At 32.0% G+C, this 14,754-nt stretch overlaps 1 protein-coding gene across 1 annotated transcript in view; it reads right to left on the bottom strand.

Moving 5' to 3' along the window:
* The window catches only part of LOC127855604 (uncharacterized), a 380,241-nt gene that overhangs the window by 85,705 nt on the left and 279,782 nt on the right, over positions 1-14,754 (bottom strand). Inside the window, exons 10-11 of the mRNA XM_052391351.1 lie at positions 8,954-9,007; positions 7,579-7,605 (exon numbers count right to left, since the gene is read on the bottom strand). Of these exons, the coding sequence (XP_052247311.1) occupies positions 7,579-7,605; positions 8,954-9,007 (81 nt within the window). The remainder of the gene's footprint in view (positions 1-7,578; positions 7,606-8,953; positions 9,008-14,754) is intronic.

Genomic DNA, 14,754 nt, shown 5'->3' with positions numbered 1-14,754 from the left:
AGGTTCAACTCTTTAGTCAAGTGAATATATGCTTGAGTGTTTTCAATCTATCATGACATGTATTGTGATCTTTTGTTATCGTCCATGATGCGCCTGACGTCAACAGCATATTCACAATGACTCTGCACACCATAGAAGTCACGTTCAAAACCCCCATGTTCAAATTAAAGAAACAGCTTGTGAATACTCAGTATGCAACATACTTATCTTTTTTTAAAGTAGCTTTCGGCTAAATGTTTAATGGGTCATTGAAAAACAAGGCCGAAAGGAAAATTCGTGAATACCACCTTGTCAGAACAGTATCATGCCTAATGGTGGCAAGTGAAAGCCCTATGACCTTTCGACTCTCCTCTTTTATATTCCGATGAACCCAAACAGTATTAAAATCTTCATAGAGATGTTGCTTTGCTGCTTCAGTTTAAAAGAAAACCTTTGTATCAGTCCAGAGAATATTGCCATGAAAAGCGCTCATTCAGGCTGGTCAGTGCTAATCATATGTAAAGTTACAGATAATGGCAAGATGCCCATTTATGTGTGCTGGGGTCAGCATCCCAGCATGATAAGGGTAATTTAGGGGGCATAAAAGTTAATAAAAAGTTGGCTGGTATGCCCAAACTTCACTTCTGAGGTACCTTCTGCATTTCTTGAATTTCACAGCTACACAGTGTTTTATTCACTACAAAATTCTGGAAGCACATGCAAAAATATTTGTTAAAGCACTGTGTTATTAATAATTTTTTATTACAACCATGTTCATGTGCATGTATCAACATTCATATTAACATTAATTGACATTTATGATATTTGTATTATACCAAGTTGCTTTTTTGTTCCCCTTAATGGTTTCAACACTATGGTTTTCGCTCTGTCCGTCAGTTCGTCACACTTTTCTGGATCCTGCGATAACTTTAAAAGTTCTTCATATTTTTTTTCATGAAACTTGAAACATGGATAGATAGCAATATGGACATTATGCACGTCATTTCATTTTGTTCCTACGTCAAAAACTCTGGTTGCTATGGCAACAAATAAAAAAAATAACTGACAATGGTGGAATGGTGGAGCCGGTAGGGGACATATATTGCTTGGCAATAGTCTTGTTTATAATCAAAAGGCGTAAAAATGGCGCAATGTACAATGTACAATGGCTAAGCGGGTTAATGCAAATACTGCTGGTTGCTCAATAAGACATTCGTGTTCAGTTCGTATTATGTTTTAAGTAAATTGTTCTTATAACATATATGGAGTGCTAAATAAGTGTACGTATAGAATTTAATCAAAATATAAGTTTAGACGTGTTTGTAATGAGGATATTAACAATCAATAATTCTTGTAAGTTACGAGAGACAGATTTATCTATGTAACATAGTCTTGTATGTTTAACAGTATGCAATTAAAGAAATTAATTTTAAATCAAGATAAGTGAATTGAAACATAAGAAATTATTACCAATGCAGATCCAATATTATTTTACTCAGTTTTCTATGAAAATTCAAAGAATTTTATTTTGTATGCCTCAACAAGAATGTTTATTGGTAGCATAATTTATGCCATCATATATTTTTTGCCAATATAAAGAAGTGAAACTCCAGCTGCTGGAGCAGTATTGAATTCTCATTAAAAACAATTAGTTGGTCCTTTATTTAAGGCAAGTGACCGATTGCCAAAACAGTACAAAACAGCACAATACAGCACAATACAAACCAACATAAATACAAAATATGAATAAAGCTGGGGTCACCGCCTTGGAACGGTCAATGCAAAGCATTGGGGGTTTAAACCGGTTATAGAGCGCTCAACCTCACACTTGGCCCAGCAATATTCATAATACATTTAAGTGTAAATAAAATTTAACGTCATAGCATTGTAACTCAAATCAAACAATAATAAAAGGGAATTAAAACGCATTCAATTTAATTACAATTTAATTACTCAATGGTATTGAAGATACCAGAGCAACAGAGTTACAACTTTTTGACGAACGATAAAATGAAACTACAAACAAGTGTCAACTACATTCCTTCTTTATAGAAAAATATTTAAGAATATAGCGTCATTAAGTTAATATTTCAGATAATCATCGCGCAAATACAGGAAGCATTGTTTGCTCATACATTAGCAAACATAGTTTAAACTAATCAAGTACATCCTATAGGAGCTGTCTGATCAGAGTATACTTATTTTGCAAAAGTCGTTCAAGGCGTCATAAGGACTGAATTTGCTTAGTACTATAACTCTGTAATAGTGTAATTTGTAAGTTGTTTACCTGGCCTGGAAATTATTTCTTAAATAGAATATGCGTGGTCTTTATCAATAGTATTTAGGACTCATTTAAAGCAATACTTGACTATACCTTTGCATGTGTGTATTAGAAAAGATAAACGTTTAAAGTAGAACCTGAGAAACAATTTTAAAGAGCCGTTCAATGAGCGTTCCGTTGTACACAAAGTGTTGTATCTTTTGGAGAGTCTAGAACAGATTTAAGCATAAGTTATAAATGATCGTGGGCATTTTTTACTCTGCTTGTTTGTACATTTTATTGTACTCGTACTGTTTAGAAATATTTCAACACTTAAGTCGCTTAATTTTATATTTTAAAATTTAATAGATATTAGATTTTATGTTTAAAATCTCATGCATACAAAATCAAAGGATCTGCAGGGTGCCGATAATGAGCATTTTTGTCAGTTCCTTGGCAAAATTAGTTAACTTCCATAGATTAGTGTTATTTCAGTTTTAACTTAAAACATCTTAAAATGTGACATTTTAGCATGGTTAGCAAAACAATGCACACAGTGAGCTTAATTACTGCATTGATCAGTGAATAAACTTATTTGACATTGTTTTTTTTTCTTGATATTTTGTTTTGTTTTTATTGCAAACAATACATTTTTTAATAAATAATGTAGCAAAATGTCTCAAATGTCATTATTCCAGTACATTTTGTTCATACATGTACCTATTTTTTATGAATTCTGAATTTTGAAATATTCCATGTTATTTAAATATCTTGAAATTATATATTTTACTGCATTTTAATTAACTTATCAGTCTGAACATATATCATGAAACCATGCAAAACTGTTAAAGGGGCCTTTTCACAGATTTTGGCATTTTTTAACTTATTCATTAAATGCTTTATATCGATAAATGTAAACATTGGATCGTAAAAGCTCCAGTAAAAAATCAAGAATAAAATTAAAAAAAGGAAAAGAACATTGCCCGGACCAGGTTTCGAACCAATGACCCCTGGAGTCCTGCTAGAGTCCTGAAGTAAAAACGCTATAGCCTACTGAGCTATTCCGCTGATTACACACACGTGATATATTTTATACCTAATATAAGCAATCTTCGTAGTTTCACAAAATTTAACGACAAAAACAGAACTCTCCAAATTATTCAATCGTTTCGCGTTGCAACGCTTTATAATTTTTAGGTTTTAAAATCGTAAAAAGATGCATATAATGGCTATATTAGACCATGGTAAATGTTCAGTATTACTGTTTCCTCACAAATATCATAACAAAAACGAAAATTTGCGAATCTGAAACAACTTTTTTCAATTTTGTCAATTTACCAAAGCGTGAAAAGATCCCTTTAAAGGTTTTATTACAAGAAGAATTATTAGAATACATTGTAAAAAAGTACTTGGAGGCAACTTTAAACCACACTGGCCCTGTGCAGTTTTATGGCAGTTTTATGGCCCCTAATTACCCTACCATGCTGAGACACTGACCACAGCCCACATGTGGCCTGATAGCGGTAACTGTAAATATGCTCAGCCAAGCCAGCCTGAATGAGCACTTTTCGTGGCATTATTCTCTGGACTGGTATAGCTGTACAATGATACCATACAATCCTTTACGCCATGTGCTTGTTAGTATGCCTAAACCGCCAGAAATTCCGAAGAGATGATCTAAAGATGTGTACATTCTGCGTGTTGAATTATTCCGTTTAAGTTGATTTTATTTCAATATGTTTACGTGTATATGTTAAGCGTTATATTCAGTATAAAGAAGTGAATTTGGTCTAGCAGTAATACATGCCTTTTATACAAACGTTCGTGATCCTTTATTTATGGCAAGTAACCAACCGCTAAAACAGTACGGTACAATATAAAGCAATATACAGAGTAGAATAAAGCTGGGGTCACCGCCTCGGAACGCCCATGACTAGGCATTGGGGTTTTAAACCTGATTTAGAGCATTGAACCTCACACTTGGTCCAGCAATATTCATGATACATATATGTATAAATACCATCAAACCTCATAGCATTGTAACTCAAATTAGACAGGTATACAAGATAATTAAAAGTCATTCAATTGAATTACCATTTAATTACTCAATGGTAGCTAATGTGGCTTTGAGAGTCAGAAAAATTATTTTTATATCATAATGATTTTCAATAAAATAGAAACGCTGGGGATGCGTGTTTGATTCAAATAATAATATCACACCATCCATACATCAATCTGTATACTAAGATACAACATGACAATAAAAGATCTTTGTTAAACAAACACATTAGATCACATCGTAAGTATTTTTCTTTGCAATACTCGGTATATGTATCTGTGCTAGTTTTCATTTCGTTCATTAGTTTATGCATGCCCTGCATTTAATTACGTTTATTACTTCATGGTGAACTCTATGTTCTATGTAAACTTTTTTTACGTTTTAAATGCTTAATGGGTTAATTGTTTCACAGGTCAACTATTTTTTTAATATACAGCATGAGTACTTTGAAAAACCAAACAACAAAATTAATACAGAAAGGTTTATGTTTAGTTGATACATTTAACCCTTTTTGTGCAATCTACTAGTTTCCTAATGCTTCTCACGCGAAGCATCTTAGATACTTAAAGTTAAATGAACAGTATATATATATCCTGGATTACCGTTAATTCGCGACCTTAACATTAAATGTCAATATTAAAATAATAACGCATAAAAAACAACGAATACAAACATTAACCTCTTAATATAAATTCATTCTTCGCTGATTTGTTCCATTGTGATTTCCAAAAAAATGTTTTTAAAGCTCTTAAATGTCAATATTGTTGACATAAGTGTAAAGCGTCAGCCATTTTGTTTTACTACCCTTGATTCGCGGGTATGACGTCATACAAAAATTCATTTCAAGGCCAAGCTAACTTATTATTAACAGTTTAAATTGGTTTCTGGTGCAAACGAAACATTTAACAAAAAAGTCAAACGCGAAATAACAATAAAATATTAACATATGAACAGGGTAAATTGCATGGAAAACGGGAGCAGCTCACATAACAACTGTGTCTGGGTGGATTTTTTCAAAGACCCTATGACGTAATGTATATTTAGGCAATCTGTATAATTTTGAGGCTCTCAGAACGGACATATTCTTCTCCTTTGTAAGCATTTATCAAGGAAGTCGGTGAATAAAGCCTATACTTCTTGCGATAATGCTTAGGGATTGCCTTAAAAAACAAAAATAAATATAAATTAGCTTAATTCTCATGGTCTATGAAACACACAATAACTCGTGTGTTGGAATTACTCATGTTTTCGAAGCGTAACATTTCCATATATGGCAATGCTACTACAACAGCAGACGACAACAAAAAATCGTGATATCTGAGTTTTACTTAATATATATGAAATTCGATGGTCGGGTATTATTGGTGTTAAGAAAATATGATATTTTTGCTAATTGATTCTAATTCACACTTTCTACTTGTTTAAAACGCATTATTTTTCACAAATCTTCAATCGTTCCAATCGAGTAAACATTCATTTGCATATCGCCACGATCACGCATGCGCAGAAACAAGTATTGGTACCGGTTACGTGGCGAAAACAAAATCCGCGAATCTAGGTTAGTCGCGAATTTAGGTAAGTCGACGATATCAAGGAACTGTTCATTTAACTTTAAGTATCTAAGATGCTTCGCATGAGAGATTGAAGGATCTTGAAATCGTGTCAGTGTAAGTATGAATAAATTTGCCGATAAGAAAGGTGTTTAAGTCGAATTTTTTAAAAGTACTTCTTAATTGTTACGACAGCTTTTTAACAGATTTATCACATGTGTCTACTAGAGCTCGATTTACATCAAATGCCATTGTTCATAATCAAATAAAAATAGCTCATATGGATGTGTAAAACTATGCCCTTATTCTGGCACGTTTTAAAGTACGAGGTCTAATTTACCAAATTACAACTGCAAATAACTTTGCAGCGGTGAGTGTTTACCTTCCCTCGATTTGGTTGGCATCAGATAAAACTTCACGACCTGGGACGAACATTCGAATTCCGCTTCTATCTTCCAGCTCCTCTGTCAGTACATCATTACGACCTGGGACGTACAGGCGGAGTCCCCTTCTACCTTCTAGTTCTTCTATCAGTTGTTAAACGAAACGCTGGTCTCCGGGTCTGCTTGATTGTAGCACACGAACGCGTCGTATTTATACTGTATATTGGTGCTGGCTGTATTTAGTAAAAACATTATACATATTGTGATTGTTTCGGCAGAGAACAAAACAAAACAACAGCATACTATCCATGGTGGTATCTATAAAGTAGCTTGAATATTGTTTCTGAAAGCAGGAAGTGATTTGGGCTCAAATAATAATTGAATTCCGCAAAGTATTAATTTAATCCAATTTATCATTTTATTTCCGAAAAAAATATGTCGTCATTAGGTATTCCGAAATTTTCCTGAACAAGTACATCACAGGAGTAAATGATTGTACAAGTCCTAGATAAAGCAATACCAAATAGTGTAATGTACCCCAATCAATTCCTTAAAATTTCAAAACCAACTGTTATGCAAAATAATGCCTATGCTTAGCTAATTAGAAAATTCGGTGAAAACATATGACACAAATTGGATATTATGAATGATACTATGATAATGATTGCTTGCCAGACGCTGTATATGACGCAAGCAGTATTTATTTACAACGTAATACAAGTGCATCAACGAGAAAATTATATTTGAACATAAATTGATTGTAATTGCAAAGGTTTGTCTTGAATGAGACCTACTGCTGGTTGACGTCCAACGTCATATACAGATATCCCGAAATAACGTTAAGGTCGAACTAACGCTATATGTCTTGTGAAAGTAGCCTTTATAACAATAATAATGTCTATATTATTATTCTGCAACGGTCTGACGGTTTTTACGGGAATTGGTCTGATAACTCACACGGGGCCGCCGTGGTGCAATGATAAGGTGTCTGCCTAGCGACTTGGTGGTCATGGGTTCGATCCCCACTGTGGGAGAGTTCTTTAAATTACCCCCATAGACATCAAGTACTGGTTCTATGCCCAGAAAAACGGACTCGAGAGCGTTTCAATAAGCCTTAGACTTTCGATGCAATCGAGCTAAAATAAATAGGTTTAAATCTAAAACTAACTCTCACGGGGCTACTGTGATAATTGTACGACTTTTAACACTTTAACACTTTAACACTTTAACACTTTAACACAGTATGATCGATTTTACGATACAACGGTTCAGAATTAACACTACAATCGTCTTAACGCATATTGATACAATTAATGCCGCGCTTTCTCAAAGGTAAAAAGTACTTACCCTTAGTTGACGGCGGATAACTATTTTCTGCACGTTTACCAGAGATGACATGCAATAAATTGAAATTATAATGGTGAATAATATATTGGAAAAAAAGGCAAATCCCAATAATCAACATATATGGCATACAAAGTCGTCATATATAACACATACATAAACATTACACGATAGTGTTACATTTATCAAAATCAAGAGTGGTAATATCGATTACGTACAGTGTTTTTTTAACAAAAGGTTATTTACTTTAAATAAACTACGTGTGTAAGGCAGTTGTTGATCAGCATGTGTTACATTCATGGTATACTGTACCTAGGTTTATATTAATGCTGTGCGAATGCAGTAGAATGTAAAAACATCAACTTGTCTGAATAGCTCTCCGTTACGTGAGACACTAGTATATGACATATGTGTATTTGTTTTGATATCCATGTCTTAATTTTTAATCAACATCGGTAAATTTAATTAATACCGGGGATTGTGAGAAATATGGACTAGACATCAAACATGTTTTACTTAATATACCTTTAATTGACCGTTCCAAGGCGGCTATCCCAGTTTATATAAATTTAGATTTATAGTAAGTGTTTTGACATTAATAATATAATAGCAAGACATTATTACGTGTAAGGGTTTCTACAGTTAGACCTCGTTTTATATTTTATTCAAAACATTAAAACTTGGCAGAATTTCAGAAAAGTACAACACAACGAGAGCTCAGTCCATTTAAACTATAGATAGCCTCAATTTGCGTTATAACTGGCGACGGCGATCAGTTCATGACAAACTCTGAATCCAATGCATCATTAACATCGTATACAAATTGTAGTAATGCAGTGTACATAGTCCATTTTACTCTTAAGTGACAGAATATTCAGGAAAAGAGAATTGTGAACGTGTATGTATAGCGCATATTGTAATTGATAAGTGTATTTCAACTAAGTTAGTTTCCGGTATGTTGTATTGTATATAGCTTTACATTGACACTTTTACATTTAAATGCGCAAAATAGACTTAGCAATTCAAGGAACTCAAATGTGTAATGATTGTGCTAGCATGCATTCCGGAATCGATTTGAATCCTTGTGATGATTGCCTACGCTTTTAATCTAACGTATTGCAAGAAAAAATGAGGAGGATTTTGATAGCAAGATAACCAAATATGAACAATAAAATTAACGTTAATTATATTTCACTGTTTAGGGACTTGTATAAATTATATGTTACCCATTTATATATTGTTATATTTGATGTCCAACATTTGCATAGGAGAACACTTGTTAATGTAATCAAATAAAATTATATAAGTTGGACGTCTACACGTACTAAATGTCATATAACTTCGCATTTATTTATATTATAGTGTTTATAATACTTACCAAAAATACCACGAGGAGGACGAAAACGAGGAGGACGAGGACGTACTGAAACAGCTAATAAAAAAGATTTACAAAGTGCCAACAAAAGTAATACATTTTCGCAAAATAAATCATTGCTAGAACAGCTCTCAAAACGCATGTTTTCTACTTGACATTGTTCATTCATGACTTATACCAAATGTCAAACTTAAAACCAGCAGCAATTGGCATATTAAAATGTATCCAAATCAATAGAGAGCTTTCAGATAAAATGACTACTCGTAAATGGACGAAGATAATCAACTGCTTCTTTTATACTTTAGCGTCTGCATTTTGATGTGAAGTGTTTGAGTAGTATTTATATTGATGTTGTCAAAATAAGAAATGAAACGGTATACAGATTGCAATTGTGCAATCATAAACATTTTATTCATATTTATGTATGTATATTTTTTTAAATATACTACATCATTTATAGAACCATTCGCGTCAAAGATTCGCGAATGGAAGATCTACACGGGACCGAATATGAACACCAGTCACTTGTGCATTTTCTGAATCCATGACGACATTTCGAATGCTATAACCGCATCTTGCACAGTGTCTAATTGGGTTGGTGCGGCGAAATTCAACCACCACTCAACTCAGTACCCGTAGTACCTGTAAACTGAGTTGAGTGGGAGTTTAACGTTCGGGATGACGGAAGGATGGACAAATGACCGGCATGACAGATTTCTACCAATTTCGATATTTGTTAATAATAATTCATCAAGATATACTTAACATAGTTTTATGAAATATTTTGAAATACAACCCAGATGATGAATAACTGACATATTTCATGTTTGTTTTGTGTTATAATTATAAGTATCATTTTGATATATTTTGCGGACAGTAAGTCACAAATAGAGCTGAGTGTTTGTTCCTCAGAACATAATATGTCATTATGAAGAAGTCAGATTTTTGCAATGTTGGAAGTTATTAATTTAATAGTAGTATTTTAATCCTACTCAGACACGATTAATTACTTTATTTTTTAAATTTTATTTGTTGATGGGATTCATTAGTTGAGAAACATATTATTCTTTCTCGCGTACTTTTAGGTTTGAAATATCCGAACAATTTTCATATCTTAGTTTTAGTTGCTTATATTGATATCAATTTGCATTTACTATTTTGACAGTATCGTTATTGTTACCGTTTTATTGAATATCCTCTCAATGTCAAGCAAAAGACATAATGCATATGTTAAATACGTATGATATCAGCCCAACACTGCTATGATTTGTTTATGTTTCAGGAGGGTTTTTAAACTGTGTTATTGCGTCTACTAAAGATTCGGCTGTTGTAATAAACATGAATATTTGTGCATTTCCCTGGCTCAATAGACAATCCCAGATATCGATAACTCCCGGATTACCGCCCCTGAATACTCGCAAAGCAGCCATTACGGCACTGTAGAACGATACATGGACCTATCTGTTTGTATAGGTCCCAGTACAATACAATGAAGTGAAGCGATTTTATTTAATATATTTCTGGAATTAAATTAATTTTGTTATCGATTGGATCATCACATTATAGTTCGCATTGTTTTAATAAATATTTTATCAGGTATTTGGTAATCAATAGAAACAAGATTCATCTACATTTTTAAGAGTAATAAAACTAAGCATAAATAAGGCTTTGATTGTCATTTAAGATGTTTTTAAAAGGTGACGCATGGTATCTTATCTAAATAACGGCATCTACACACGTTCAGATATGTGGTGTCACAGACATACAAATTAACACTTTTAATCCGCTTATGACATGATCTCCCACTGAATGCTTTTGTACCTCGATCGCAGATTTTTGTAAGACTTGCTTTAATTTACAATCCATAGAAAAACATATATTATTGTGTTCGTATTTTAATTGTTTATCTAAACTTTATAGTGAAAAATTAATAAGAAAATGAATACTTTTATGGAATGTAGCAAACATTATTGAAACTATTTACATTTACGTAAGGCTCCATACGTGTCATGATGAACATTTTATTGTAAATTTCAATTTATTAAGAAAATAAAAGGAACCAAGATACCAGGTATGTAAATATTGAGAACAACACACAGACAGTTTTTCAGGCTTAAGACTTTGGTTTTACCAGTAAAATGTTATTTAAAAAAAACGAAATTAAAATAAAGGTTTAGGCAAAAGCAATTATGCACTTTTTAATAAAAAACTCTGCATTTTTCTGACATCTTACACATTTTCGCTAATGAACATCTCCAGCACTAGTTCATTTTAAATTACACAATTCAAATAATTTATTTCCGGCTAGAGATTTTGTTTCAGCTTGAACTCGATTTTCAATAAAATAATAAAAACTCTTAAGTTTAAGACTAAATCAGATACTTTTAAAAGTTTCCCTCTTCCTGAAATCTTACTGAGTTACGCGTATAAATATTTCCGGACCAATTTTAGTCAAAATCAAAAACTCAAATTTCGACGACAGATTTTTACATTACCTTTGAAAGTGATACTTAAATAAGATCTATAAATAAGATACTAATAGACTTATAGACTTTAGATGCTGATATAACCTGTATTATTATCTTCGAGTTATTACATTCAATACAGATATAATTTTGTATGAAGCAAAGGCATAATTGAAAGGAGAACTGTACCCCCCCCCCGCCCCTATTATTTCGGGCTCAAACATTAAGTATTGTCGCTGAATATTGCTGCAAGACACATACGATGGCATTTTAATTTTGTGATTCTTTTTTGTGTCAAGTTTGAAGCTATACAAAATGTTCAATTTCTGAAAACACGCCTATTTCCAGAAAATGTGCATACATTTTTAATACTAGTATTATGGATGTGTCTACCATGTTCCATATCTGTCAAGAGCTTATTTTGTTGATTTTGCTGTAATTTTTGTCTTCAATTCTTAAAAATGGCAATACTTATGAAAACAAATATTGTTTGTTTCCATGGCAACAATGAATATTTAATGATTTATTATACTGCAATTAATTATGTACGTCAAGTTATGAATTATGTTCATCGCAATACGCGAACAGTTGAGTAAGTATCAACACAAACTGATCAGCATGACATGTAACGATACTCATTGAATTGAAACGTCAATTCATACAGAACATCGCTATTCGTCGTTTGTGAAATGAAACACAAACAGTGGCATAACTTCGTCATTTTTAGGAATTGGATGCTCAAATTTCGGATTTTGATTACTAAGATATAGCAATTTCAAAATATATGCTTAACTGAAAAAGTCATGCTTTGACTAGAATAGTCAAAATCGCGTTCCCAGCCACAAACTTGAATGAGTTCATATTGCATTGTGATGTTTGTACGGTACCTTGCATCATACAACCTGTTGCAGTCAAATAAATGTAGCATAAATAGCATGAACTCCATGTATTTATAACTTCCTGTTATTACAATATTATCCTGAATATATAATGAGAACATAAGGTTTGAAAGTGTATACGTTTGCTTGTTAAAACCCAATAACGGCTAACTTGATATTTCATTAAGAAACACAACACATTTTTGAACATAAATATGGTATTCTTTACATAGTCAATACATTCGCATGGTGTTTTATTCATTTATCAACAATTAAATTACTGCAACGTTACCAACTGACGGTCATTGTACCATTATATGCCTTGGATAAACTGTATGGATAAAAAATATGTTAACTTACATTATTAACGTAATGAGTTTATTAATACTTGTATGTAATTTGCCTAAATTTCAAATGTCTTCACTTCTCAGATAGATTATGAAAATAACGTTAATTAATTACAAAAAAGAAAGCAATTAATGTTGAATTATGTGTCGTTAAAATGTTGTCAATTGTTTGTTCTGAATTTTTCGTAATTCTTAGTATATTTATATACATCAGTTGTTTTGTTAAACTTTGCTTTCTTTTGTTATTTTACTTCGTACTTAACGGCATTTACTTGGGACTGAAGAAAGAAAAAACATATTTAAAAATGAAGATGAAACTGTGATAAAGTTCTGTAATAATGTCGTAAAACTATTGATGTAGTTGAATTTCTTGAGATATGATATTGACTGTCTAAGTACAATGATTCAAACAATTAAATTTAACAACGCATGTAGTTAGGTGCAATCATGCAGGGTCTGGAAAGTGAGACTTCAAAGACATTGCGCTCTAACATCTCGGTCATTCATAGTCTGTATTGATATTTATTTTATGTAAAATCCCGTCGGTTACCATATTGAGTTTCTTTATACCAAACAACAAATAACTAAGCTATCGGTTAACATAAACCACTGATGTCTACAATAAACTTTAAATCTTGAATGTTTTCTATCTCCACTATAATGTTTGTTCCATGTTTCACAGGAATGTAACATAAATAACTACTATCCGAATATTGATTACTCTCGAGTATGATAATATGTCTTATGAGTACAGTAAGGTTTGAAAGTGTGTTTAAAGTATGTATACGGCTTAATTTTTAAACCAATATAGGATAGCAATATAAGGTAGTGAAAAAAACGTACAACTCCCGAAACAATATTGAATTAGTCTTACTTGAGCCATTGTCATGGTATTTTATCACGACAATTCTATTTGCAATGTTGTAGAGTGGCATTCATGTTATCATTCAATGCCCTGGATATACAGTTTTTACATGAAATACATACTTTATAAAGATGGAGACATTTAGCATTTGAGGCATAATAACTACAAATATTAATAAACTCATTCAATAAGAAATGTCACTTATAACGAAATAACCACAAAGCACATAAATGGTTTCAAACCAGAAGATATTTTTTGTATTTTTTTTGCCTTTAAATTCAAACGTATGCATTTTCTCAGATGAATGATTAAAACCACTTCCATAAATCGTCAAAATAAAAAAAAAATGCTTTGGAATTATTTATTTGTATTAAAATGTTTTTTCCGTCACAATTTTTTGGGGGGATATTATAATCAGCTTTGACTAAAAATTAATAAATATAATAACTCCCTGACTTACCATTCCGAATGATTCGTTTACATGCAGATGCACTTTTAAATCAATACGTATCGATCGGTTTGTATTTTTATATATGATATTTTTATTAAAATATGTATGTTTGTGTTTGTGCATGTACAGGTGTCAGTTCAACGCTTATAAATGGTAAGCAAAATATGTATTAAAGAAACGTCCAGAATGAACCGACTCGTTTAACTGTCGCCATATAAGACATAATATTGTCGTTTTGAAATACACTCTGAAACAAATAACAATTGAATGGCAGACAAGTTATCACAATCAAAAATGGTTACATCGGTGACATACAGTGTAAACAAATTTAATTTATGCCCTGTATGTTTAACATTTTCTTAAAACTTATATAAAAAGGGTTCGCTATTTGTATTTCTAATAGTTGTAAATATATATATATATACAACTAAATTATGTCATACATGCTTTGGAGGTAAACAGACTAAGGAACTCAAGAAACGTAAATGTGTTATGACTGTGCTGACATTAATTTCGAAAATCGATTTAAATCCTGGTGATAATGATTGCATATTCTTTTAATCTAACGCATTGACATACATTTTGATTCAGATTTTTAAAGCAAGATACACACATGCGAAACATAAATACAAAGTGTATTATACTTCACTGTTTGTGGATTTGTATAATTGATATGTTACTCATGTATTTATAGTTATTATTATTATTTGTTTTACCACATTTACAAAAGATAACACGGGTTTAATATATATGTCATCGACTTAAATTATATACGAGGACGGCTATACATGAAATGCT

Source organism: Dreissena polymorpha, chromosome 13 (assembly GCF_020536995.1).
Source record: "Dreissena polymorpha isolate Duluth1 chromosome 13, UMN_Dpol_1.0, whole genome shotgun sequence".
In the NCBI taxonomy this organism is placed as follows: Eukaryota; Metazoa; Mollusca; class Bivalvia; order Myida; family Dreissenidae; genus Dreissena; species Dreissena polymorpha.
This window is presented reverse-complemented; position numbering and strand designations above follow the sequence as displayed.